General features: G+C 42.3%; 1 protein-coding gene across 3 annotated transcripts in view; it reads left to right on the top strand.

The window, feature by feature from the left end:
* The window catches only part of AUTS2 (activator of transcription and developmental regulator AUTS2), an 869,450-nt gene that overhangs the window by 748,299 nt on the left and 94,130 nt on the right, over nt 1–27,021 (top strand). For all 3 annotated transcript variants that reach the window (XM_058164290.1, XM_058164289.1, XM_058164291.1), the window contains exon 5: nt 25,209–25,257. In XM_058164290.1, coding sequence (XP_058020273.1) covers nt 25,209–25,257 — 49 coding nt within the window. The remainder of the gene's footprint in view (nt 1–25,208; nt 25,258–27,021) is intronic.

Below are 27,021 nucleotides of genomic sequence, written 5' to 3'. Positions count from 1 at the left end.
CAGCATCAGACATCTGTTAGACCAGTAGTGAAATCCATTTTTTTTTTACTACTGGTTCTGTGGGCGTGGCTTGATGGGCATGGTGTGGCTTGGTGGGTGTGGCAGGGGAAGGATACTGCAAAATCTCCATTCCCACCCCACTCCAGGGGAAATTTATTGCAAAATCTCCATTCTCACCCCACTCTGGGGCCAGCCAGAGGTGGTATTGGCCGGTTCTCCGAACTACACAAAATTTCCGCTACCGGTTCTCCAGAACCTGTCAGAGCCTGCTGGATTTCACCCCTGCTTTAGACCTGATGTCATGTATGCAAAGTCACAAAGATGCTTTTTCAGCATCTTTGGGACAACCATGACCTGGATGGCTGAGAATCTCCATAGACATTTACACAAGTCACAGTACTGATGTGACACAGGTTTTGTCATCTGCCCCACTCATCCCTTTGTGGATGCCACATTGGGGGTGGGGGGACTCTCTTTCCTTTTTTTAGAAAACTCATGGTAACTGAAGTTACCGTTTTAGATGTGCTAAGATCCCTAAAAATGTAGCATGTTTTATTTCTTCAGTTTTCTAACAGGAAACAGATGACACCCTGTGATGTATTTTGAGGACACAAAGTTGAGTAGCCTTGGGGGACTCACAGAAATGGTTTTTCAGTGATCCAAAAATCTCTTGCATATTCATTTATGGAAAGCCAGCTACGTTGCAGTTTAATTGGCTGGCTTACAATACAACAAAAAGCAAAGTTCTCTTGAACACCTCTAAAACTTCAGCGTAATTAAGCAACAGCGAGAACTAGATACAGAACCTTGAAATGCTGTTTTCAGTACTTTGGTGGGTGGGGATGTGAACATTCTTGGCCGTCAAAATCTTCAAGTGATGCTAACATCATCATCATCACTTGCAGATTTAATGAGGATGTTAGCCATTCAGTCTAAAACCTTAGTAAGGCCACACCTGGAATAATGCATCTAGTTTTGATTACCTTACAAAAAAGATCTTAAGACTTTGGGAAAAAGTGCAGTGAAGAGCAACTAGGATGATTCATTTCCTGGAGATTAAAACATGTGAAAAACGGTGGCAAGAATTGGGTACGGTGAGTCTAGAGAAAAAAAGGACCAGGGGGGACATGATAGCAGTGTTGGAAGAAATATCCTTCTGGGTTCAGTTCCAAGTGGAGGAAAAGACATTGGATTCATGGAAGTTGCTTGGAAAGAAGGTTTATTGATGAACAGGATCAAACACCTTGAAGATCTTGGGTGAAGAAAAAGGGCAGAGATGCTGAGAGTGCCTGGCTTTTATGCCCTCTGTTGGGCTTTGAATTTGAGCTTGTATTCTGATTGGTTGTCAGACTCCCATGGGGTCATGCAGGGGTAACTCTGTAGGTTGTCTTTTGAGTCCCAGGCTTGGTTGACTCTTGCTGGGTGATGATGTAATGAAGGGTTTTGGGCAATTTATACTATGGCTCTGCCTGATGAAGGTAAATCTTTGTTATGTAGAATAGACTAGCCCAGGCCTTAATGGCCCATTGAAAAAGGTGGGGGAGGGCTGAGTTTCTGCCTCCCTTTTAGGGGAAATATTCTGCCCTTTTAATATTTCCTAAAATATCTCATTTTCCTAGGAGAGGGGTGGGTGCTAACTTCCTACATCAGTATTCCAGTATTTGAGGGGCTGCTACAAAGAAGAGGGGGTCAATTTATTTTCCAAAACAGCAGAAGGCAAGATAAGAAACAATGGATGGAAACTAATCAAGGAAAGAAGCAACGTGGATTTAAGGAGAAACTTCCTAACAGTGAGGACAATGAACCGGTGGAACAGCTTGCCTCCAGAAGTTGTGGGTGCTCCCAACACCGGAGGTTTTAAGAAGAACTGCCACTTGCCTCAAATTGTATAGGATCTCCTACCTGAGCAGAGGGTTGGACTAGGCAACCTTCAAACTCCCTTGCAGCTCCATTCTGATTGATTGATATTCAACTCTTGGCGATTCTAGGGGCCCAAGTCTCTCCACATCTTCCAATCTTGCACTGCTTCTTTGAGTTTTTCTGTGTTCTGGCTGGTTTCAGCTTTGTTGGTGTCCGGCCACTGTGTTTTTTGCTGGCCTGGTTTCCTTTTACCAGTAACTCTTCCAAACATAATTGCTTTCTCCAGTGAATTTCCCCGCATGACATGGCCAAAGTGAACGAGACATTTTCTAAAGATGCCCCTTCTTTCTTGGACATTTGTGTAGTTCATGGGTGTTGTTCTTCTTCCACACTACAGAATTCATTAATGCAAGAGTTACATTTGGATCCCTCGGAAGGTACAAAATCCATAAATACAGATTTCTTTAACAAAGCCTTTAAAGGCATTACTGATGCTGCGCTACTCTGTGTTCCCTATTGTTGTATGTGTGTACAATTCACAGTTGCAACGGCAATGAAAAAGATGACTTATGACCGTTTTTCACACTTAAGACCATTGCACAATTCCCAGGGTCCCTTAAACAAAATTCAGATGCTTGGCAACTGCTTCATATTTATGACGATTGCAGTGTCCCGAGGTCCTAAGGCCATCTTTTGCAACCTTCTGACAAGCCAAATCAAAAGGGAAGCCAGGTTCGGTTAACAACCGTGTTCCTAACTTAACAACTGCCGTGATTCACTTAACAAACACAAGAAGAAAGGTCGTACAATTTGGGGCTCAATAGTGGATGTTCAGTTGAGAACTACCTGTAATTGTAAACTATGTCCTGCCTTAGGTGTTCGCTCTGATCAGTCAGCATATTCATATTTATCTCTTTAATTAAAAGATATCCGTCATTTTCTGGCATTATCCTAAAGGAAAAAGAAAATAAAAGGAAAAGGAAGAGAAGGGAAGGGAAGGGAAGAGAAGAGAAGAGAAGAGAAGAGAAGAGAAGAGAAGAGAAGAGAAGAGAAGAGAAGAGAAGAGAAGAGAATTTTTTATTGGCCAAGGGTGATTGGAGACACAAGGAATTTGTCTTGGTGCATATGCTCTCAGTGTACATAAAAGAAAAGATACGTTCATCAAGAATCATAAGGTACAACACTTAATGATAGTCATAGGGTACAAATAAGCAATCAAATCATACTAGGAAACAATCAATATAAATCGCAAAGATACAAGCAACAAAGTTACTGTTGTGTCTTGCCCGCTCTCACCGCAGCCGGGGTCTGCTTATCTGCTTCCGAACGCTGAAGAATGTCCTCCCGGCCCCAGCCCTGGCTCCATGCCCAGACAGGCTGAGGAGGGGGCATCTCCCGGCCCCAGCCCTGGCTCCATGCCCAAGCAGGCTGCAGAGGAGGGAGCACCCACCGGCCCCAGCCCTGGCTCCATGCCCAGGCAAACGGAGCAGCTAGACCCCTCCCCCTCCTCCACAGCATGTGAGCCTGAGGAAAGTTTATTTCCAATAGCTGCTGATTGGAGTGACCCTCGCATCAGAAGACTGGATAGGCAGAGGCAACAGAAGGAAGGGAGGGGCAGGCCTTAATGAGTGCTGAGTCATGGAGCCACACCCCATGGCCTATATAAAGGATCTGCTTTCTGGCAGTCTCTGAGTCAGGCAAAGTCGAACTTATCTTGCTGAAGTCACTTTCTGGTCTCCTGCCTGCTCTGAGGACTTTGCTAGGACTTTGGGCAGAGCTGCAGAGGCAAGCCTGATTCGGATTTCCCTGACCCGGCCGTCAGCAGAGGAATGGGACACGACAGTTACAGTCATGCAGTGGGAGAAGATGGGTGACAGGAACGATGAGAAGACTAATAGTAATAGTAATGCAGCCTAATGTGAATAGTTTGACAATGTTGAAGGAATTATTTGTTTAGCAGTATGATGGCGTTCAGGGAAAAAACTGTTCTTGTATCTAGTTGTCTTGGTGTGCAGTGCTCTATAGCATCGTTTTGAGGGTAGGGGTTGAAACAATTTATGTCCAGGATGCGAGGGGTCTGTAAATATTTTTTTAAAGGCATAGAAGATAAGCCATGGTTTGGGTTGCTAGTTTATCTGTAGATGCTTAAGGCTGATGTCATGGAGTTCAAAACATGCCCTTCTTAAGACAATTCAGCTAATGAAAGCTGAGTCAATCCCCATCTTCCAACAGAAGCTCCGAAGACAAGTTGTCCTGTTTTTTGTGCTTCCTTATACACACCCACACAGCCCCCCTCTCCCCGGACAGACACACACAGGCTGAGTTTGCGCTAAATACATTTTTCAAGCCTGACTTTGTGCAAACACAATGTTGTGCTGGAAGCATTAAAAGGCAATTTAGTACTCAAAGGATTAAAAGCTCATGTTAAATTGAAGACTGCACTTGGCATAAACATTAAAAATTGACAGAACACCCTGCACATTAACTGCGCCGTGCTTCGTAATTAGCATTTAAAAGTAAAACATCATTTCCTTACTGTTTCCTACTTGCTCATTTATAATGCATTTATTAAAATGTGAATGCAGAGAGGAGGCATTCGGTAAGTGGGGTGGGAGAGAGACTTGTGTCGGGGAGCCGGGAGCTGGCTTTGTGTGCTACACAAAGAAATGGAGATGAAGCTCTTGAAAAGGGGGAACATTTGCGGGGAAAAGAAATCACAGAATGAATCAGCACCCACCAAGGACTAATTGGTACAAGTTTACAAAAAAAATAATAATACCGTAACGGCAATGCTAAATTCTGGTCTTAAGAATGCAGGAGAACCACGTTCTTTAGGAGAGTAAACTGCAGGTCGTTCTCCACTTACGACCACAATTGAGCCCAAGATTCCTGTGGCTAAGTGAGACCTCTGTTAAGCGAGCCTTGTCCCATTTTACAACCTTTCTTGACGCTGCCGCTGAGTGAATCGCTGCAGTTGTTAAATTAGTAATAGGGGTTGTTCGGTAAATCTGGCTTCCCCACTGACTTTGTTTATCCGAAGGTCATAAAAGGGGATCACGTTGAACCCAGGACACTGCAAATGTCGTAAGTATGAATCAGTTGCCGAGCGTCTGAATTTTGATCGCGTGGGAAGCCGCAATGGTTGTTAAGTGTGAAAAATGGTCATCAGTCACTTATAACAGGGGTCTCCAACCTTGGCAACTTTAAGACTTGTGGACTTCAACTCCCAGAGTTTCTCAGCCACCTTTGCTGGCTGAGGAATTCTGGGAGTTGAAGTCCACAAGTCTTAAAGTTGCCAAGATTGGAGACCCCTGACTTATAAGACCCACCAACCCCCAACCCACACAGATATGCAAGTCACCAGAATATAAACTGACAGCAAACAACACTCCTTACCAGTTCCTGTGGTTTGCAATTTTTAGCTAGACTTTTAGCTAGACAATTTGGGGTGAACACCCTTTGAATGGTGTGGGAGTAGGAATGGCTTTCCAGAGGGGAAAAAATTGCAGACTACAGGAACTATTTGCACTACTCAGGTGACTCTGAGGACACAGATCAACCTCCAAGTCCTTCAACGACCCTCTAAAAGTATGCCAATGACCAGCTGTCTGCAAGGAATATAAATCCTTCCATTCCCCCCTATCCTGTTAGAGCTGAAGAAGCTTCTTGGATGAGAAGCGAAACATCTTCAAAGAAAAAACAAGAAAGCGCAGTTACCTCCTGAAAAAGCATCTTCTCGGTCAGCTTCCGGCAAGTCAAGTCACTGGAGAAAGTTGGATTTGCTTAATGACCGTGTCATTTACCTAACTTGCGGTGGGTTGGCTTGACAGCCATGGCGAAGAAGTTCATAAAATCGGGCATGACTCACTTAAAAACCGCGCTGCTTAACAACAGAAATTCCGCTCCCCGTCTCTGTGATCTGTTTTATACTTATTTTACCTGCTCGGTGTTGAACATTCTACGTCTATAGTTTGAAGGTGCTTTTGACATGAATAAAGAAGAAAGAACTCGATGCTTTTCCGTCTCAGGAAAACCTTGCAGCGTTTGACCTATTTTGTGCTTGTTAAGGGAAAGTGACTGTAGGAAAGATTGTCTATGAGTCAAATGTGCTTTTTCTACAAAAAATACTATGCTCCTTGATCAAAGATCCTTGAGCAGGTCTGATCTAGGGGTTAAGGCACTAGGTTATTTATTTATTTATTTATTATTTATTTAAATTTGTATACCGCCCTTCTCCCGAAGGAATCAGGGCGGTTCACAGCCAAGTAAAAATACACAATACACTATAAATACAATTAAAATACAATTAAAAAACTTATTTAAATTGGCCACAATTAAAATTTGGAGATAAAACCCATTAAAAAACCCATAACTTAAAAAACTAACCCAGTCCAGCGCAGATAAATAAGTAAGAAAGCAGGTTAGAAATAAGGTTAGAAAGCAGGAGGCCATGAGTTCAAGTCCCACCTTAACCAGGAAAGCCAGTCAGTGTCTCTCAGCCCAACCCACTTCACAGGGTTGTTGTGGGGAAATTAAGAGGAGAGGAAGATCTGCTGCATATGTTCCCTGACTTGCGTTAGTGGTAAAAATAATAAAGGTGGGTTATAAATAAATGAACGAACGAACGAACGAACGAATCAATGCTTGGCCTTACAAATTTACCAACGCTCACATCATCACATCATCTCCCCCACTCTGTCCCCTAATATTAGAGAAAGGGGCTACAATATATTTTGTGTGAGGTGCTGCAAAATCTTCCTTTTTCTTTCCAGCTTGGCAGAAACAAGAAATCTCCGATTTCACAGTATTCATGCCAATCCAGTTTGCTCATGTTCTCTTCTTTCTCTCTCTCTCTCTCTCTTTCTCGTTACTTTGATTATTTTCTTTTTCTGCAGCCTTTGCAAAAACTGGGGAACAAAACAAAACAAAAAACCCAACCATGAAACCTTTTGTAATCCTTCTCTTTTATCCAGAACAGATTGCAACAGATTTTAAGCTCAGCCCTATAAACGGCAGGTTCAAAGAAACTAAAGCGAATTAGCATAAAAAACACTGGCATTCTCATTTAGGCAAATGGCAAGGCGGTTATTACACAAGCAATTTTAAGGGAGTTTTTGCGCATGGGGGCGGAGGGTGGTGAGAAATAGAAACGAGAGATTAAAAGACATTTCAAGCAATTGTGGTTTCTCCATTCCCAGTTAGGGATCTTGTATACAGCTCAGAGTTGCTGGCACTTATCCCATTTTTTTAGGCTTTGAGTAGAACAATCATGGTGGTGCTGATGAGTAAATCCAAGTTTGGGATGGATAGCCAGGATGGACTGCAGCCTAATTTCTATCCTAGACCAAAAAAATTATTAATGACAATTGAAGAAACAGCCTCAGTGCATCAGACCTGTGACTGGTTTTCACAGATTTTAATAAGACCGAAATGAAATTGCTTGGTTGTTGTTTGGCATGGTGGATCTTTGTTTGTTTGTTTGTTTAGAATAGAATAGAATAGAATAGAATAGAATAGAATAGAATAGAATAGAATAGAATAGAATAGAATAGAATAGAATTTTTTATTGGTCAATTGCGATTGGAAACACAAGGAATTTGTCTTGGTGTATACGCTGTCAGTGTACATAAAAGAAAAGATACCTTCATCAACAATCCTAAGGTACAACACTTAATGATAGTCATAGGGTACAAATAAGCAATCAGGAAACAATCAATATCAATATAAATGGTAAGGATACAAACAACAAAGTTACAGTCGTAAGTGGAAGGAGATGGGGGATGGGAACGATGAGAAGATTAATTGTAGTGTAGATTTAGTAAATAGTTTGACAGTGTTGAGGGAATTATTTGTTTAGCAGAGTGATGGCGTTCGGGAAAAAACTGTTCTTGTGTCTAGTTGTTCCGGTGTGCAGTGCTCTATAGCGTCGTTTTGAAACAGTTTATGTCCAGGATGCGAGGGGTCTGTAAATATTTTCACAGCCCTCTTCTTGATTTGTGCAATATACAGGTCCTCAATGGAAGGCAGGTTGGTAGCCATTATTTTTTCTGCAGTTCTAACTATTCTCTGAAGTCTGTGTCTGTCTTGCTGGGTTGCAGAACCAAACCAGACAGTTATAGAGGTGCAGATGACAGGCTCAGTAATTCTTCTGTAGAACTGGATCAGCAGCTCCTTGGGCAGTTTGAGCTCTCTGAGTTGGCGCAGAAAGAACATTCTTTGTTGTGCTTTATTGATGATGTTTGTGAAGTTAGCTGTCCATTTTAGATCTTGCGATATGGTAGAACCTAAAAATTTGAAGGTCTCTACTGTTGATACTGTGTTGTCTAGTATTGTAAGATGTGGTAGTATGGAAGGGTTTCTCCTAAAGTCTACAACCATTTCTACGGTTTTGAGTATTTTCAGTTCCAGAATGTTCCGGTCGCACCATGAGGTAGTTGTTCAACCTCCCATCTGTATGTGGATTCATCATTGTCTCGAATGAGGCTGATCACTGTTGTGTCATCTGCGAACTTCAGTAGTTTAACAGATCATGGATCGTTAGAAATGCAGTCATTGGTATACAGAGAGAAGAGAAGTGGGGAGAGCACACAGCCTTGGGGGGGCCCCTGTGCTAATTGTACAGGTATCTGATGTGATTCTGCTTAGCTTCACCTGCTGCTTCCTGTTTGTTTGGAAGCTTATGATCCACTTACAAGTGTGTTCAGGTACCTGTAGTTGGTTTAATTTAGTTAGAAGAGTGTCTGGAATGTTTATTTAATTTCATTCATTGTTAAATTTATTGACCTCCCATCTTACCACAAGGTTACTCTGGACAAAAAGATTACAACACCTATACACAATATGAACTACATTGCTGAATTTCAGTTTCCTGGTATTTGTAAATGGGAATCACATTAAAAAGGGGTATCTATAAAAGGCTGCACAATTTATCTTCCTTTAAATTGTTTTCAAATCAAGAAATCCTGGCTAAATATATTGTGAAGTCCTTTAACAGTTGCCCTAATTAGGAAATTATTCTTTACCAAGCGAACTGTCAAGAGTTCTCTTCAGCAAGATTTATTGAGATGAAAGGGGCAGAATCCAATGAATTCCATGCCATCCAATGAATTTTTTTCCACTTTTGGTAAAATATCTGTAACTCAGATTTGCCAGTTCACCGAACTGCGCAGAATCGTAACAACCGGTTCCCCCGAACCCTCCAAACCAGCAGCAGCCCATCTCTGGTCATCGGTTACTTTTTTCAGTGCTGTTGTAACTTTGAACGGTCACTAAGTGAAGTGTTGTAAGTCGAGGACTACCTGTATTCTCAACCAGTATGGGCAAGATTCAGAATTCTGAAAGTTGAGGTTCACACATGCGGAAGGATGAACTTGCGAATACTACAACCCTGTTCCCCATCAAAACCATGAAGATGGTGATAAACAACCCTCTTAAACTAAGACCCATTTCTGAGTAAACATAGAATGAATGAATGAATGAATGAATGAATGAATAAATGCCATTTGCATTTATAGCTGCTGACATTTCCACAATAATCATATCAACATAGGTGAAATGAGGTCAAAAGTCTTTACCACATTCTGAAACAGATTTTTATTTTATTTTTTATTTTATTTATTTTGTCAGAATAGTATATATAAGCATTAACATGAAATAACTATATAATATATAAGCATATATATGAGCATAAGTATGTAATAACTATATTAATTGGACATAATGAAGAGGAACAATAGGACAGGGAACAGTAGGCAGGTTTGTGCTCTTATGCACGCCTCTTAGGAATGGGGTGAGGTCAATAGTAGATAGTTTTTGGTTAAAGATTTTGGGATTTTGAGAAGAGACCACAGAGCCAGGTAATGTGTTCCAAGCATTAACAACTCTGTTACAGAAGTTATATTTTCTGCAATCAAGATTGAAGCGGTTAACATTAAGTTTAAATCTATTGTTTGCTCTTGTATTATGATTGAAGCTGAAGAAGTTTTCAACAGGAAGAACATTGCAATAGATGATTCTATGAGTTAAACACAGGTCCTGTCGAAGGCGGCGGAGTTCTAAGTTTTCTAAACCCAGGATTTCAAGTCTGGTGGCATAAGGTATTTTGTTGTATTCGGAGGAGTGGAGAATTCTTCTTGTAAAATATTTCTGGACACGTTCTTTGTCATTTGTTTCCTCTGCTGGAACTTTCAGGTAGTCCCCGACTTACAACAGTTCACTTAGTGACTGTTTGAAGTTACATTTTTGTAACCGTTTTGTGACCATTTTTCACACTTACGACCATTGCAGCATCCCCGTGGTTATGTGATTTGCATTACAGTGTCCTGGGGTCCCCGTTTTGCGACTGTCCGGCGAGCAAAGTCGCTGGGGAAGTCAGATTCACTTAAGAACTCTGTTACTAATTTAACCACTGCAGTGATTCCCTCAACAAAAGTGGCAAGACAAGTCGTAAAATGGGGCAAAACACACTTAATAGGTCATAAAAGGTGACCGCATGACTATGATCATAGGACTTATGCACGGTGTAAGTATGAGTCGGTTTTCCAAGCGTCTGAATTTTGATCACGTGACCATGGAGATGCTGCAATGGTCATAAAGTATGAAAGTTTATAAGTCACATTTTTCAGTTGTAAGTTTGAACGGTCACTAAATGAACTGTTGTAAGTTGAGGAATACCTATACTATGTACAATCACATCTGGCATAATTTTTCGTAGCTTTTTTTTCCCGTGTTCAGGAATACATCTGCACATCAATCAAGTACTCTGTCAAATCAAATATGAGCCAGTGTCGTAGTTTTGGTGAGCCAAAGACACATGGCACAATCCTAAATGGTTTTTTTTTTAAAAAAAACACCATAAGAATTAGGAAACTACAAACCTCCAGAATAATAACAGGAAGCAAAACGGGGGAGAATTTTTCATTTATCTTCATCCTCATCCTCACCTACAAGACAGAGATAAAGCTATTTAACTAAGTACCAGGAAGAATGCAGAGTGCCAAAGTGAATTTCTATTACAGCTGTTAGATAACCAGCAAACTGCCAGAGAAGGCTTACAGGCAAAAGGCATATGAGGATTTGATAAATATTTTCCACAACAAAACACAATTGGTTTCAATGGGATATCATTGTGTTTCTCATTAGTTATCCTTCACTTGTTAGAGAAGTTCTGAATTTCACAGAAAGCCTACTGTGGATTTATTTTTGAGAGAGAGAGAGAAACAGAAAGAGACAGAGAAAGAGAGAGAAACACACACACAGAGAGAGAGACAGACAGACAGACAGACAGACAGACACACACACACACACACACACACAGAGAGAGAGAGAGAGAGAGAGAGACAGAGGGAGAGGGAGAGGGAGAGGGAGAGGGAGAGAAAGAGAGAGGAAAAAAGAGAGACTTGAATTTCTTGACAAGTCCAACTATCCATTGAATTGTGCTTCCTTATATAAATGTGTGTGTTCTCGCAACATCACAATCTCTCATGTCTCACTTTCCCTGTCTCCTTAGAGCTACATCAGAAAAGTTTAAAAATGGATAACAAGGCATTGTGTTCGTTATTGAAGAAAAGTATTGAGGGCCAATTTGGCCTAGTCGTGAAGGCACCAGGCTAGAACAGCAGCAGCAATAGCACTTAGACTTATATACCACTTTACAGTGTTTTTAAATGCTTTACAGAGTCACCCGCAACAATCTGTGTCCTCATTTTACCCACCTCGGAAGGATGGAAGGCTGAGTCAACCTTGAGCCCAGTGAGATTCGAACTGCCAAATTGCAGGCAGCCGGCAGTCAGCAGAAATAGCCTGCAGTACTGCATTCTAACCACTGCGCCACCACTGCCACACCACAGCATAGAAAGCGGGAGACTGTGAGTTCTAGTTTTGCCTCAGGGGTGAAAGCTGGCCGATGACTTTGGGCCAATCACCAGGAGTCTGTGAGTTCTAATCCTGCCTTTGACAGGGAAGCCAGTTGGATGACATTCGGCCAATCACCAGGACACTGAGAGTTCTAGTTCCCACCTTAGACATGAAAGCTAGCTGGGTGACTTTGGGTCAGTCATTCTCTCTCAGCCCAAGTCACCTCACAGAGTTGTTGCTGTGGGGAAAATAGGAGGCGGAAGGATATGTTTGTTGCCTTGAGTTATTTGTAAAAATTATAAAAAGTGGGAAATAACTAAAAAGTAGTAAATTAAGAAGGCACCGACAAGACCCCATACAATTAAGTTATGCCTGATAGAGCTACCACCATCATTAGCAAAAGCAGCAAACGCCTCACAATCCCCCTCTTCCTTCTTCTCTTTCTTTTCCTCCTCTCTCCGCCTTCCTCTCCTTTTCTCCCTCCCCTCTTACCCCACCTTTTCTCTTTTATTCCCCCCTTCAGAAGGAGGCTTTTTACGTTCATTAAATGCAACCTTATCTCTGAAATGATAAGTGCGCCTAATCTCATTTCCTGACAAGCAATTCTGACAGCACCTTCCTTTTGATTCCAAAGACATGGAGTAGATGTATATTAATCTGTCAGTCATTACCCCAAGAAAGGATGGTTGGGGAGGGGGCGCACGGGAGGGGGGGATGTAGGTGAGGGGGAGTGTGGCTATGGAGAGAAAGGAGCTCAACTTGTTTTGTCAAAATGGAAAGAATGAGGGAAGGACGAGGAAAGCTGGCTGGTGGATATAGATTGGTGCGGTATTCCACCCAGAAGACGCTAAATATCAAATCCTGAGTAAAAATGACTCTTATTCGAAAGATGATCACAAGGGAGTTATTAGGCTACAGGCTCCATTTCCATTAGAACTGACAGCTGCACTGAAATTTCTCTCTCTCTCCCTCCCTCCCCCCCTTTCTCTCTCTCTCTCTCTCTCTCTCTCTCTGTTTCTCTCTCTCTCTCTCTCTCTCATAACATAACATAACATCAGAGTTGGAAGGGACCTTGGAGGCCTTCTAGTCCAACCCCCTGCCCAGGCAGGAAACCCTACACCATCTCAGTCAGATGGTTATCCAACATTTTCTTAAAAATGTCTCTGTCTCTCTCTCCATCTTTCTCTCTGTCTGTCTGTCTCTCTTTCTCTCTCTCTCACCTTTTCTCTCTCTCACCCCCCCCCCCCTCTCTTTTCCCACTGAGATGAAAACAAAAGTCAATCTTGCAGGATTTTTTTTACAAATAGTCTTTGTCATTAATGGTGTTTACTTCAAGGATTTTTGTCCAACCATCTATTATTCTTAACTCTCTCCAGAAATAGTTTTGCATTATGTTAATTTTGCTTTTGGTTAGGATTGTGTGTGTCTGTGTTTCGTGATATTAAGCCAGGGGGTGGGGTGGGGTGGGATATTTATTAGATGCAGCAAGGATTTTTTTGAGGGGAGGTGGGGTGGAATACAGTATGTTTTACTTGGAATATTTATTAGATGTACTAAGGAATGTTTTATTTATGGGGGGGCATATACAGTATTTTTTTAACTGTGTACATGGGAAGGGGTGGAATATATTATTTAAAAAAATCCCTAATGAAAACTGAACTCTGTGGATCTGTATACAGGCAGTTCTCGCTTACAACCATTTGTTTAGTGGTTTGGTGATGTTTCAACGACAACTGGTCCTTGTACATATGATTGTCACAACAGTAGTGGGTTTCAAATCCCAGCGCTACTGGTTTGCTATCAGTAGCGCGTGGCGCTTCTGCACATGAGCAGAGCGTTTTTGATGACGTCTGGGTGGGTGGGCGGAGCCTCCCACCGCCGCCACTACTGGTTCGCCTGAACCAGAGTGAACAGGGAGCAACCCACCATTGGGTCACAACTTCCCCTTCATCATGTCGTCAAAATTTGGATTCTTGGCACAACCAACATGTATTTAGTTGCACTGTCTTGGGATCGCTTGATCATTGTTTAGGATCTTCCCAGGTGGTTTCTGACAATAGCAATAGCCCTTAGACTTATATACCGCTTCACAGTGCTTTACAGCCCTCTCTAAGCGATTTACAGAGTCAGCATATTTGCCCCCAACAATCTGGGTCCTCATTTTACCCACCTCGGAAGGATGAAAGGCTGAGTCCACCTTGAGCCCGGTGAGATTCGAACTGCCAAATTGCAGTCAGCCAACAGTCAGCAGAAGTAGCCTGCAGTACTGCACTCTAACCACTGCACCATCGAGGCTCAAGCAAAATCAATGAGGAAAGCCAGAGTTGCTTAACGACTGCCGGAGCCACTTAACAGCTACAATGGTTCCCTTTAACAACGGTGCTAAAATAGATTGTAAAATCAGTTATGAGTCACTTAGCGACTGGCTTGCTTAGCAATGGGAATTCTGATCCCAATTGTGGTCATAAATCAAGAACTACTGTATCTATACACTATACAATGTACAGGTATAGGTGTCCTTGACTTACGCTACAATTGAGCCCAAAATCACTGTTGTTAAGTGAGACAGCTCTTAAGTGAATTTTGTCCCATTTTATGACCTGTCTTGACATAGTTGTTAAGCAAATCACTGCAGTTGGCAAGTTGGTGACACGGTTGCTAAGTGAATCCGGCTTCCCCATTGACTTTGCTGGTCAGAAGTTCCCAAAATGGGATCACATGACCCCAGGACACCGCAACTGTCATAAATATGAGTTGGTTGTCAAGCATCTGAATTTTGATCACATGACCACACAGGGATGCTTCAACAGTGATAAGTGTGAAAAACGCCCGTAAGTCACATTTTTCAATGCCGTTGTAACTTTGAACAGTCACTAAATGAACTGTTGTAAGTCGAGGACTACCTGTAATATATATATATAGTTCCATAGTGTTCTGCCCTGGTTACCCCTCTGTCAGAATATTGTGTCTCATACTGGACATAATATTTTAGAAGCAAGAAGGACAACGGTGGAATTCAGCCGGTTCGGGCAAACCAGTAGCTCCAACAATCAGCTGGCCCCACCCACTCACTCTAGCCCTATCCAGTCCTTTATTTTCTGCTTTCTAGCTCATCACAATCACGTGGCACAGCTGATCCCTCCCTGTTCTATTTACCGTTGCTGACTTGGAAGGTAAATAGCTGAGCTTCTAAATGCTCCATTTTCAGCGCGAAGCATGCGCTCACCAAACTGGTTGTCAAACCGGCAGCATTCCACCATTGAAGAAAGAGAATGTGAAACAGAGTGAGAAGAAAGTTATCGGGATGGTAAGCAGTCTTGCCAACCAATCTCTACCACTTGTCTGAAATGGTATCAGGATGGGTGGGTGAGTGGGTTGGACTAGAAAACCTCTAAGGTCCCTTCCAACTCTGTTATTCTGTGGCACTTTGCGTTTAAAAGAGAAAATTACCGGTAGTCCTCACCTATGACCACAATTGAGCCCAAAATGTTAGGTTGCTAAGTGAGACATTTGCTTAGTGAATTTTTCCTCTGTTGCAACCTTCCTTGCCACAGTTGTTAAGTGAATCACTACAGTTGTTAAGTTAGTAACATGGTTGTTAAATGAAGCTGGCTTGTCAGAAGTTTACAAAAGATGATTTTATGATCCCAGGACATTGCCACCATCATAAATATGAGTCAATTGTCAAGCATCTGAATTTTGAACACATGACTGTGTGAATGCTGCAACTGTCGTAAATGTGAAAGTGAGCATAACTCACTTTTTCTGTGTCATTGTAACTTTGAACAGCCACTAAATGAACTGTTGTAAGTCGAGGACTATGTATAATAGGAAATACTATAATTGATAGGCTCAAGATACAGAAAGATCTTGACAGACTTGAACATTGGGTGCTAACTAACAAAATGAAATTCAACAGTGAAAAAAGTAAGGTTCTACGTTTAGGCAAAAAAACCCAAAAACAAAATGCACAGGTACCGTATATGTGGTACCTTGCTCAATAGTAGTAACCGTGAGAGGGATCTTGGAGTCCTAGTGGACAACCATTTAGATATAAGCCAGCAGTGTGCAGCAGCTGCTAAAAAAGCCAACACAGTTCTGGGCTGCATAAACAGAGGGATAGAATCAAGATCATGTGAAGTGTTAATACCACTTTATAATGCCTTGGTAAGGCCACACTTGGAATATTGCATCCAGTTTTGGTCGCCACGATGTAAAAAAGATGTTGAGACTCTAGAAAGAGTGCAGAGAAGAGCAACAAAGATGATTAGAGGACTGGAGGCTAAAACATATGAAGAACGGTTGCAGGAACTGGGTATGTCTATTTTAATGAAAAGAAGGACTAGGGGAGACATGATAGCAATGTTCCAATATCTCAGGGGTTGCCACAAAGAAGACGGAGTCAAACTATTCTCCAAAGCACCTGAGAGTAGAACAAGAAGCAATGGGTGGAAACTAATCAAGGAGAGAAGCAACTTAGAACTAATGAGAAATTTCCTGACAGAACAATCAATAAGTGGAACAACTTGCCTGCAGAAGTTGTGAATGCTCCAAAACTGGAAGTTTTTAAGAAATTGTTGGATAGCCATTTGTCTGAAATGTTGTAGAGTTTCCTGCCTGGGCAGGGGGTTGGACTAGAAGACCTCCAAGGTCCCTTCCAACTCTGTTATTATGTTACGTTATATATGCAATATGCCCGTCCAACCAAATCCAAGAGAAATGACATCTTATACTGTAGATCCCGTCAACTGGAGAATTACATTTGGAGGGTCCTAGAAAGAGACCCTTTTTTGCCGTGGTACCCATTGTGGGGCATTCTTCTCTCCTGCCCCCCAGGAGTAAGGCTGGCATCTTTACTGACTTTGCCTCAAAAGGCTAAATGCCAAAATCTGGTTATGCCATCCGTCCTCTGGGAATCTCAAAGGATTGATGAAATTCTGAAGTGGCTCCCATTGTCATTTACATCTACTTTTAGCCTAATGTTTCTGCTCTTTTGAGCCTCGTATTTTTATAGTTTTTAATGGCTTTTTTAAAGATTAGAAATTAAGAAAATCCTTATAACAGAAGGTCAAGGATTATTCGATCTCTTGCTTGGTTAATCTTAGCCCACATGCTTCCATAACACAGTAATTAATAGAAGTTAACATGGATTTGTCAAGAACATATCTTATTAGGCATTTTAAAGGCTTTTTGGCTGGGGAATTCTGGGAGTCCATGCATCTTAAAGTCGCTGACCTTGAGTAACCAATTCCTTCCAACTCTTGTCAACCTATGGTTCCCTTACCACCCTTCACAACTTAGGGCTGTGCAACTATTCCTTCTTGCAAATCAATATAAGTATGGTAGCACCAGCTTTGGGCTGCCAAAATTCGGGCGATCGCTAGATGACCCACAGAGATTCAGACAAAAACCTGACACCCTGTTGCCACCTAGCGGTCGTTTGCCTTTTTGCAGCGACACCTGATCCACTCATCCTATAACCTGGTGGACCAGGTGGGAATCGGGACGCTTTGAGGTTTCCAAAGCCGGCTAAGCTAGGTATGAATGGGACTTCCATGGTCAGAGGAAGTCTACTCCAGGGTTGTGGAGTGGTGGGGGCGGGGGCAAAGATCGCTGACAGCATCTGGCTGATGCCCTTAAGAAATTTATTTATTTATTTATTTATTTATTTATTTAGTCGAGTTAGATAATATATATAAGTATAAGCATGAATTGAATACATAAAGTGAATACAATTAAAGGGAAAATTAGGACAGGGACAGTAGGCACGCTGGTGCTCTTCTGCATGCCCCTTACAGACCTCTTAGGAATGGGGTGAGGTCAGCAGTCTTAGGTTAAAGTTTTGCGGGTTTTGGGATGAGACCATCCCAAAATCTAAATGATGGAGTACAAGAGTTTGGAGCGGGTCTTTTATTTATTTTTTTTAACGATCCGCCGGCGGGAGCTTCTCCAGAGAGGGTCTCCTCTTGCGATCCGCTTCTCCCTCTCCTCCCCCCCCAAATAAAAATTAACAATGAAGAGAGGACTTCGGATCCCCCCCTCCCCCCCTCCGAGCTCTGAAGATGAATGGGGGAGGTACCGGGCGATGGGAGCCAAGCGGCGACGGGGGCGGGGCGAGAGGCGGGGCAGGGCAGGGCAGGGCAGGGGAGGAAACGCCACTGGCTCACACGGTGGGAAGGCTGCCGAGGGAGACTGCGGAGCTGTCGGAGGGCTCGGGATAAAAAAAGAGAGCTGGCGCCGGTGGCGCGGGACGGGACGGGGGCTTCGGGTTGCCGCCGGAGCGCTTTGGGTTTGGGCTACGGTCGACGCTGGCCCCGGATTATGGGATCGCCTGGCCGCCGGCGCGCTTCGGTGCCAAATTGGAATTCACTTGAATCGGGGCCGGTGGAAGGACGGCGAAACGGACGGGCGGCCGGCCGCTTTGTGTGAGAGAACCTTGCGGAGCTGGAAAGGGTTGAAACTCCCCCTCCTGTTTCTTCGTCCCTTCTTTCCACGCCTGGCCTCCCTCCGGAGGGCGGCGGCGAGACAACCTCCCGGGAAACAGAACCTTCTTGGGCGCCGGGAGCCTCTCCAGAGCGCATGGTGCCAAACGATTCTTTTGCGCCCTGGGCGCACATGGTTCCCTTTGTCCTACTGGCTGGGATCTCCCGGCGCGGTCCCTGATTTCGATCCTCGCCCCTCCCCTTTATTAGCCGCCACTCTCTCTTTCGCTCCCCTTTCCCCAACCGTCGCAGGACCCGCGATTAAGTCTTCTCGTTCCCGCCGCCGTTTCTTCCCGGAATGGCCGAGCGCTCGGGGATCCCACCTGGGAAGGAGTCGCCTTTGGACGGAATAGTTTGCTTTTGCTTTTGGGAATAACTGCTTCTTTACTGGACGGATCGGAGTTGGGACAAAGATTCCCTGACTTCTTTTTCGGCCTCCCTTCCCAGGCCATGAACTTGCCGGCTGTCACTTGGGTTGTTTAACCCCGCTGGACGACCAGGTAACATTCGCTTCTTGCGCTCATGCCCGGGGCAAAAATGGAGCGACTCGCAATAACCAGGCTTTGTGCGTGGGCTATCTTTGTGTCTGTGGGTTTCAGCGGCTGGGATTTCTCCGTCTGATCATGGCAAGATTGGAGGATCGGCCGTCTGTTTTTTATACAATTCCAGGGTAGAGTGGTCGGGATGGGGATGGGGATCCCAAACTATTGTATCGCTTTCCTTTCTTGTCTCCTGCAATTTGTCTTTGCTGGTGGCTCTTGAGAGCTTCAAAAAGCTCGGAGTTGGAAGAATCGGGATGGAGAATTCCTTAAACAAGTCTTAGGAGTTTATCCTGCCTTCCCGGGACTGAAGCCTTCCCATTAAGGTTAAGATCCCTAGTCCTTTTTAGTCAAGAGAAAGCAAGGAAACCACATTCTGGATATATCCTTGGAAATGGGGAAGTCTGTGTGGGTTTACAGTAGTCATTCTAGCTAGGTTCCAGAAGGCTTCTGGTGAACAAATTAATGGAGAAGGTCTTTGATTTATGTTCACCAGTAATTAAGAGATCCATGGACAGAGTGTTAATGAGGTCTTTGGCTTTGCTGGTTTTGAAAACGAGGTTGGTAAAAATCTGGAGTTAGCATTTTTGCTTCAGGTTAGCTGGTTTTACCGGGAGTGTAAAGCACTATGTTCTTGTATTGCATAAGGTCCCAATGTTGTTGTCCAGCCGATCTCTGGATGCCCAAATTGGGCATCAGAGTTGGGGGCTCCATAGAGCTAAACCCACTTTCTTTTGCCAAAATATACTAAAGGGCAGGATAATTAAGAAAAAAACAAAACACCTTCTTGTATTTCCTTCTTAAACGTCGCCTTTTTTGTTTGCCGCCAACGATCATATGGTTTTTTTTGTGTGAGCAGCACCGTCTCATTGTGGAGGGAAGCTCTGAGACAAGTTTTCATTTGTGAAAATTGTACATTTTGTTTCATTTGGGAACATGGCGGAGAGGCTTTGAGACTCATTTTTAGTTTTTTTAAAACACATTTCATTTGAAAACCTTGAAACGGAACTTTGAATGGTTCCCCTAGAATCCTTGGGCAGGCTCCATATTCAAGAATTATTTTAGTTCCTGCAAAGTTGCTTCATGGTGTATGCGTAGATTAAGCCCAGATAGTTCTTTTGTACTATACATTTTATTTTAAGAAAGGCAAACCATAGTGCAGTTAATGTTTCAGAAGTATATCTAATTTTATCTTTATCTTTGCTTGAAAGTGAAAGAGATGAAACCGTAATTTTTGCATTTGACTGTTAGAACTGTTTCGGGTGATGGGAACATTGTGTATTATTGCTGGCTTTAGAATAAGAGGTTAATGCATTTTATATTTTATACCGAAGAAAGTTGGAAGGTTTTTTTTTTCCTATCTCCCCCTTTATTTCTTTTCTGCACTCCTAATTTTGTTCTTTTCCTGAACTTTTATTTTTCTAACTCCTGTTTTTCTGTTTCTTTGTATTTTGCCTTTTTGTTGAAATTCATAACTTTTTTTTTTTAAAAAAGGTGCTTTATCCTTTACAACAACCCTGTAAGGTAGATCTTCCTAGGAATAGGAACTGCCCTGAACAATTCAAAGCTTCGGTCCAGAGTTATATTCCACTGACAAACTCTGTGTTTATTTCTTAGATTTAAGTCCCCACTTTTTTTTAAGACTTCAAAGCAGCATATATACCCTTCCATTGCCCCCCCCCATCCCTCCCACAACAACTCTGTGAGGTAAATTGGGTTGAGAGACATAACTGGCCCAATTCCTGTCAGTTGCCAGGGCTGAAGGTAGGACTTGAACCCCAGATCCTGATGCAACGGCTGCAGTCCCTGACTTTCTCCTCCGCTGGGAATCCCTTGCCTGATTCTTTACACATGTGGGTCATTTTTTATTACCTGCCCTGTTGTGTTTCCAAGTCCGATGACCTCAGGCAGGTGGAGAAGTGGCACCAACAGACGGCATGATCCATTGGTATCTGTCAAGGAGTGGGGGGAGGGCACTGCCTTTTTGCTCCCCCTCCTCCGTGAAATAAATCCTCATGGTTTTCTATATCAGAGCATTGAATGGAAAAACAGCTGGGCTGTTTTTTCCACCTCTGTCTTTCCCAGTTCCCTCTTGATGGGGGCGAGAAGTTCCCTGCACCAGGCTAAAAAGCCACAAGAGAGCTTACAGCAGTGCCTTGAAGCAAAGCCATCTCCCAGCTCATAATTACGGCTTGGGTGATCTTCTTCTTTTCTCTCTCTCTCTCTCCCCCACAAAACCATCATTTAGGCGGCTTAGTAATGGATTGGATCCCGCTTGCTTTTTTTAATTTTTTTTTTAAAAAATGCCTTTCGTGTCAGGACAGAGTTGATGTTTTTGCAAGTGCTTGGCCTCGGCATATGCCAAGAAAACAAAAAGGGCCAACATTTTTTCGGGTCCTTGTCTGTCTGGACAGGAAATAGATATACTCTACTCACAAATAAAACAACCACAAACACACAAATACAGCTACTCACAAATACAACCACCACCTCCCAAGCAGATATTTTGCCTTTATGGCGGTACATTCCCTGATGGAAGAGAAGAAAAGGGGGGGGGAGAGAATAGAAACCACTGATGTGTCTCGGGGGCCGAGAGGTTTGCTGACGTTTAATATTTGAAGCCAAAGCAGTCCCTAGCCTGGAAGGCTGAAAGGGAAGCAGAGAGGGTAGTGTGTGTGTGTGTGTGTGTGTGTGTGTGTGTGTGTTTAGAACAGATACAGTGCTTCCTTCTCCCGTTCCTTTGCTTATTTGCATCCTTTCTTTCTCTCTGGCCCCTGGAAAGTCACGAGAGTTTAGTTTTGGGTCGAAAATGAGTGAGGCTCAATGTGTATACCGTCCCCATATTTTTTTTCTTCACCCTTCCTTCCTTCCTTCCTTCCTTCCTTCCTTCCTTCCTTCCTTCCTTCCTTTCTGCCTTCCTTTTCCTGTCTCAAGAATTCTTGCTCGTCGGATTTTAACTCCTATTTGACTCCTTTGATATTTTACCTATTTCATCATGCATATTTTACTCATTGCATTTTTAGCATCCAGGTTTGCCGTGTGCAGATTTGCATGTGGGAACCTCCCTCCCCCCCCCATTCTCCGCCCCACAGTGTGAAAAGTGGCAAGAGGTCAAGAGGAAGATTCACAAAATGGATGCGCCCATCGCTTTCCTCCCCCCCCCTTCAGAAAAATGACCTCCCCTCCACCCCCTTTCAGCCATTCCGGGATTAGTCTTAAATCCTACTGGAAATTACCCCATTCCTTCAAAATGGGACAGTACCCGGAACTCTGCCTCTCTCTTAATCCAAGAGATGATAAAAGTTTATTCATTCCTGCTGATAAACTCCCATTTCTGGCTGTGTTTTTTTCTGCAGTTCGGTCATATCTTTTCATGTGGCATTGTTTTGTTTTTTAACAGTGGAAAACACTCTTGAGCAATTCTTGCCTTCAAATCCTGGATGGAAGTCAAGACAAATTCAAACCAGGAAAAAAAAAAGACTGATCTTCAACATCTCTTGTTTGACTGACATCGAAAAAGTTTATTTGTAAAGAGGACGGTCAAAGACCCCCTCCTCTTTGGTTTTGATGGACAGTTAGGTCAGATTCAATTCCTCATTTACCTCCCTTAGTTTCTTATCCTTTTTCTGTGCCTTACACAGAATGTCTTCCTTGATAGCCAACGGATGCTACGGTTCGGCATTTAATCCTGGACTAAATACACCTCAGTTTTTGCTTAGCCAACCTCCCAAGCAATTTTTATACGGGATATTTCCCGAGAGCGGTCAAGCAGATTCTTTTAATTTTGGCTGCTTCTTCTCCTTTTAAATAACCGCCCTTCCTACCAAATTGTGAGGAAACCTGGCTTTTCTCTTTGTTTCATGTATGACAGTTGAAGGAGGTTTGAGCTGCATGCGTTGGGTATACAATATCTCAGTATGAAAATAATTCCGTCTTTCTTTTACAAACAATGGGGTTATACGTATGCTTCCACGGCATGTGTAAAATTATGTTGTGAGAGAATGAACATATTTGGAGAGAGAGTGACAAGAGGGAGACAGACAGAGAAAGAGATGGGGGGATGTTTCAGCTCTATTTTTCAAGCTACTATTTTGGGTTACATTTTGGGTTGTATCTTGAGGTTGCAAAAGCCATGAGAAATCTGCTGAAGCCGATGAAAGAAAGTGGCTCGTTTAATTCTCTGGGACAACCCCTGCCTTCAATCTTTCCATTTCAGTTTAGTTTATATCCTGCGTTTGCTTGGCTGTTTGACTACCACGTTGATGATAATGCTCACCGTATTTACAAAACTGGTAATCAGGATTCCAAATGGATGATTCCTAAGTGCCAAGAATAAATCTGAATTTCCGTCTTGCCTCCTTTAGAATGACACCTCTTCAATGTCTAATAAATAAACTCCTCATTCTTTTCATTTGGCTTTCTGAAATAATCAAGCTGGAATTACTTCTGTCTGAATCCATTGGAATTTACTTTTGAGTGAAGATACAATGGATCAGGCACAAATTGCTTTATGTTTGCTTGTAGGCACGCGGGCGTGTGTACTGTCACGGGCTTGCATGCGGTGTGTTGATCTATTTTTAATTCATTAGTTGTTTGAAGATAGGTTTGGGTATATTTGCTTATTTGCTTCTCTGAAGTTCCGATTGGTGTTCTGTGCGTAGAATTTTCTTAAAACTAGATATATATATTTCCTTAAGAACAAGCTTGGATGCTAGGCCAAACTGGACATGACTGTAGGTGAGTGAAAAATCTCAGCCGCAGCTCTTGTTATGATTTTTGAAATTCCATAAGAAAATATAGTGGAGACCATTGGATTTCTCAAATCTACACCAGCACAGTGTGCTACCTGGTGTAGTTCATTGCTTGTACTGGTACATAAGCCTCATGGGTGAGGTAAGGAATGTTTGACTGAAATTACTGGAATAGTTCATCATCACATAACCCACCTGGATCCATTTTGTAGCAGGCCAAGGAACACAGTTCTCTGTGCTCTTACTTTATGGCTTGCAGCGGGACTTCGAGTAAAGGAAATTCGCTTAAAGAAAAAGGAAGGGAAGAAATGCAGTTGAAAACTGGGAGGAAAAACATTTGGGAACACGATGGCCAAATGTCTATTGCGATCATGTTGGTTTTGTGCCTCTGAAGCAAACTCAAACCTCTGGCATTTGCATCCCTTCAGATATAGTCAGCTTCTTCTTTTCACAGCAAAGTGCAAGATGTGATACAGGGTAGATGGTGGTACCTATTCAGCTTCTCTACATTTTAACGGATAAGGTTTAGCCTTTTAAAGAAAATCAGACACTGCTACGTTGGTTGGTTGGCTGGTATATATTTCCTCGCTTGAAAATGGGGTTTTCTTGGATTAGGTTGTAGGTTTGAAATATTGCCCCAAGAGCTTTAGGAAAGGAGGTTGGAGTCAGATTTGTGAAGATAGGAGAAGGTTCATAACGAACTAATTAAGGAACATCTTGTAATAGCTGTAGAAGTCCTGTCTGATCTGTTTTATTTTCAGTTTGGCCCAAGGAAGAAAGAGGTATCTTAGGTAGGGTTCTTTGAAATAAATGTAAATAATAGTAAAATTTGAGACAGCAGGCGAGGGAGGTCTGGTGTGCTATGGTTCATGGGGTCCCGAAGAGTCAGACACAACTTAGCAACTGAACAACAACACCCAAATTGAAGGGAAAGATATTTTGCTGAGATGGGTGTGAAATTAAAATACTGGCTCTGATCTATGACTTGATATATTCCAATCTTATAGAATGGGGAAATTTTTTTCGCACAGATGTAATCCATGGAGGCTGTGAAAAGTCCATTATTTTTATTGTGATGTTTTCAGAAGAGACAGAGGAAGGCAGTGGCTTGACAGAAGCCTGCAGGTCTGGATGCTTGTAAAATTGGGATACCGTCAAGTCAAAAAGGGTTGCATTGAATCTGGTCTGTGAAAAAATGTCCTGCGGTCTACTAAGCGAGGGCATTGTGCACCCAGATAATTCAATATATATGCTTATATGAGGTCTGATTGGGATATAAACTACTATTAGAGCCCTGAAGCTCCTTTGGAGTTTGATGCATGATCAATGACCAACATCTATAAGATGCTAATCATTTAAATATGGAAGAAGGATAAGGAAAACCACACAAAAGCATTTCTATACAATTTCTTCCCTTCTTTGAGTGGGAAGTGAAAAACACAATATTGCCTTATGTGCAGATAACAGGATATTCCTGCACAGCTAAATAGCACCATCTTCTGGGCAACAAAAATTTAAACATCATAGATATTTGTCTATTGTTTCCTATCACACATCTCTGCTTTCAGTCTTTTCCAGATCTTTTTTTGACTAGGACTTAAAAAAACAACAACAATATTTTCTGGTCTTTATATTCCATGAAGCAATCAACACTTTGTTACTTGTTCTGTTCCGTAACTGGTTTAAGATTTTAACTTACTTTTATTTTATTATTATTTTAGGCCTCTGATGCCAGCTCAGAAAAGTTGTTCAACACAGTCACAAACAAAGGTAAGTTTACACGCTTCCTTCTTCAGTTCTGTTTATTGCGCTACCTCTGTTACATCTTATAATTTCCATAGATCCTGTCTTTGTCATTGGAGATTTGCTTCATTTTTTTTTAGGCTGCTGTTTGTATTCTGAAACTTGGGGGAGAGAAACCATGCTTAAAACGGGAAAAAACAACAACCATTAAATATTATTCAGTGATATCTGATTTGCTAGGTGTAAATGAATTGAAGTCCCCATTTTCGGAAATGTTTCAATGCGGCTGTTTTCCATCCGGTTGCGCGATGGGTACAGATTTAAGAAGAACCAATTTGTATGTTAGGCAGTTAATGTTAAACGCAGTTTAGCAAACGCCGTGTTGTGAGAATTATGCATGGTATCCTGTCTGTGGGAGCTGCTTTTAAAAAGTCAATTAAAAAAAAACCCTGTATGCGACAATCTTCTGTAACATACGATTGGCTTCATTAATTCCTCCCAGGCTGCCATAAATGTGGGTGTGTGGTTAATGGCCACAATAGGAGGGTATAGCTGGGTTTACAGCAATGAATGAATAAAAATTATTTTGAGTGTACTATTATATAATGGGATTTTCTGGATGTGTGTCTGGATGTATTCAGTACAGAAAGTCCTTGATTTAGAACCATTCATTCGGTGATTGTTCAAAGTTACAATGGCGCTCAAAAAAAGTGGCTTACAACCATTACAGCATCTCCACAGTCATGTGATCAAAATTTGGGCAGCTCGTATTTAAGATGGCTGCAGCATCCTGAAGTCACGTGTTTGTCCTTTGTAATCTTCCCAGCTGGCTTCCGACCAGCAAAGTCAATGTGGGGGGAAACCAAATTCACTTAACCATGATTCATTTAACTGCAAGTGATTCACTTAACAGTCGTGGAAGAAAAGGAAAAATTGAAAAATTGGGCAGGACTCACTTAACAGCCTCTCTGCTTAGCAACCGAAATTCTGGTCTCCATTGTGGTCGTAACTCGAGGACTATCTGTATTGCGATGGAAAGCGGAGAAGATCTTTATCGAAGATGGGCAGTTTTAAAGATTTAGAATCGGGTTGCTGTATCTTCATTTAATCTTTCTTTTCTATCTCTTCTGCTTCACTGAGCCTCTCATATTAACTTGCTGTGTGGTTAAGCAGGGTATTTATAGAAAAACTTGGCATCTTATGAAGTCCAAAGACAGTTTCTAGGCAGGATTGATTAGTGACTGAAAGCCTGAGAAGAATTCAGATTTAGTGTTTAGCCTCTCTAATTAAAAAAAATAAAATAAAAAGGGTAACCCACGAACTTACTTTGAAGGCCTTCTCTGGCACTGTCTTTAAAGTCTAAATGGGACTTAGGTTCTTGGCAGTATTTCACCAAAAATGAATCAACTGAAGAAAGAAAAATGCCATTCTGACTTTCAGTGTTTTTAAAAAATCCAAATACTTTTGAATTAAAGGGGACGTCTAATTGGAGCTCAATATCCATGAAAGTTGCTAGGATCTAGCAGAAGTGGTTGGTCACTGTCTTTTTTGGGGGGAATGAGTTTTCAACTTCCTAGTCCAGCCTACAATTCTGAAATTTTCTGGTAAACTCTCTGCCAAGAACTATGTAGTAATTCTTAATTCACTCCTTCCTAAAAACCAGAAAAGGTAAGGAAAAACCTGGGGAATTAAAGCCCAGAATGGTGTCAAATGCAGCTGCTAGAAGTTGGAAATATTGGTTGGCTGTTTGATAGTGTCGATGGGTTTTGTTGTTCAAAATAGACAAGACCT

The sequence above is a fragment of the Ahaetulla prasina genome, chromosome 1, assembly GCF_028640845.1.
Source record: "Ahaetulla prasina isolate Xishuangbanna chromosome 1, ASM2864084v1, whole genome shotgun sequence".
NCBI classification, from domain to species: domain Eukaryota; kingdom Metazoa; phylum Chordata; class Lepidosauria; order Squamata; family Colubridae; genus Ahaetulla; species Ahaetulla prasina.
This window is presented reverse-complemented; position numbering and strand designations above follow the sequence as displayed.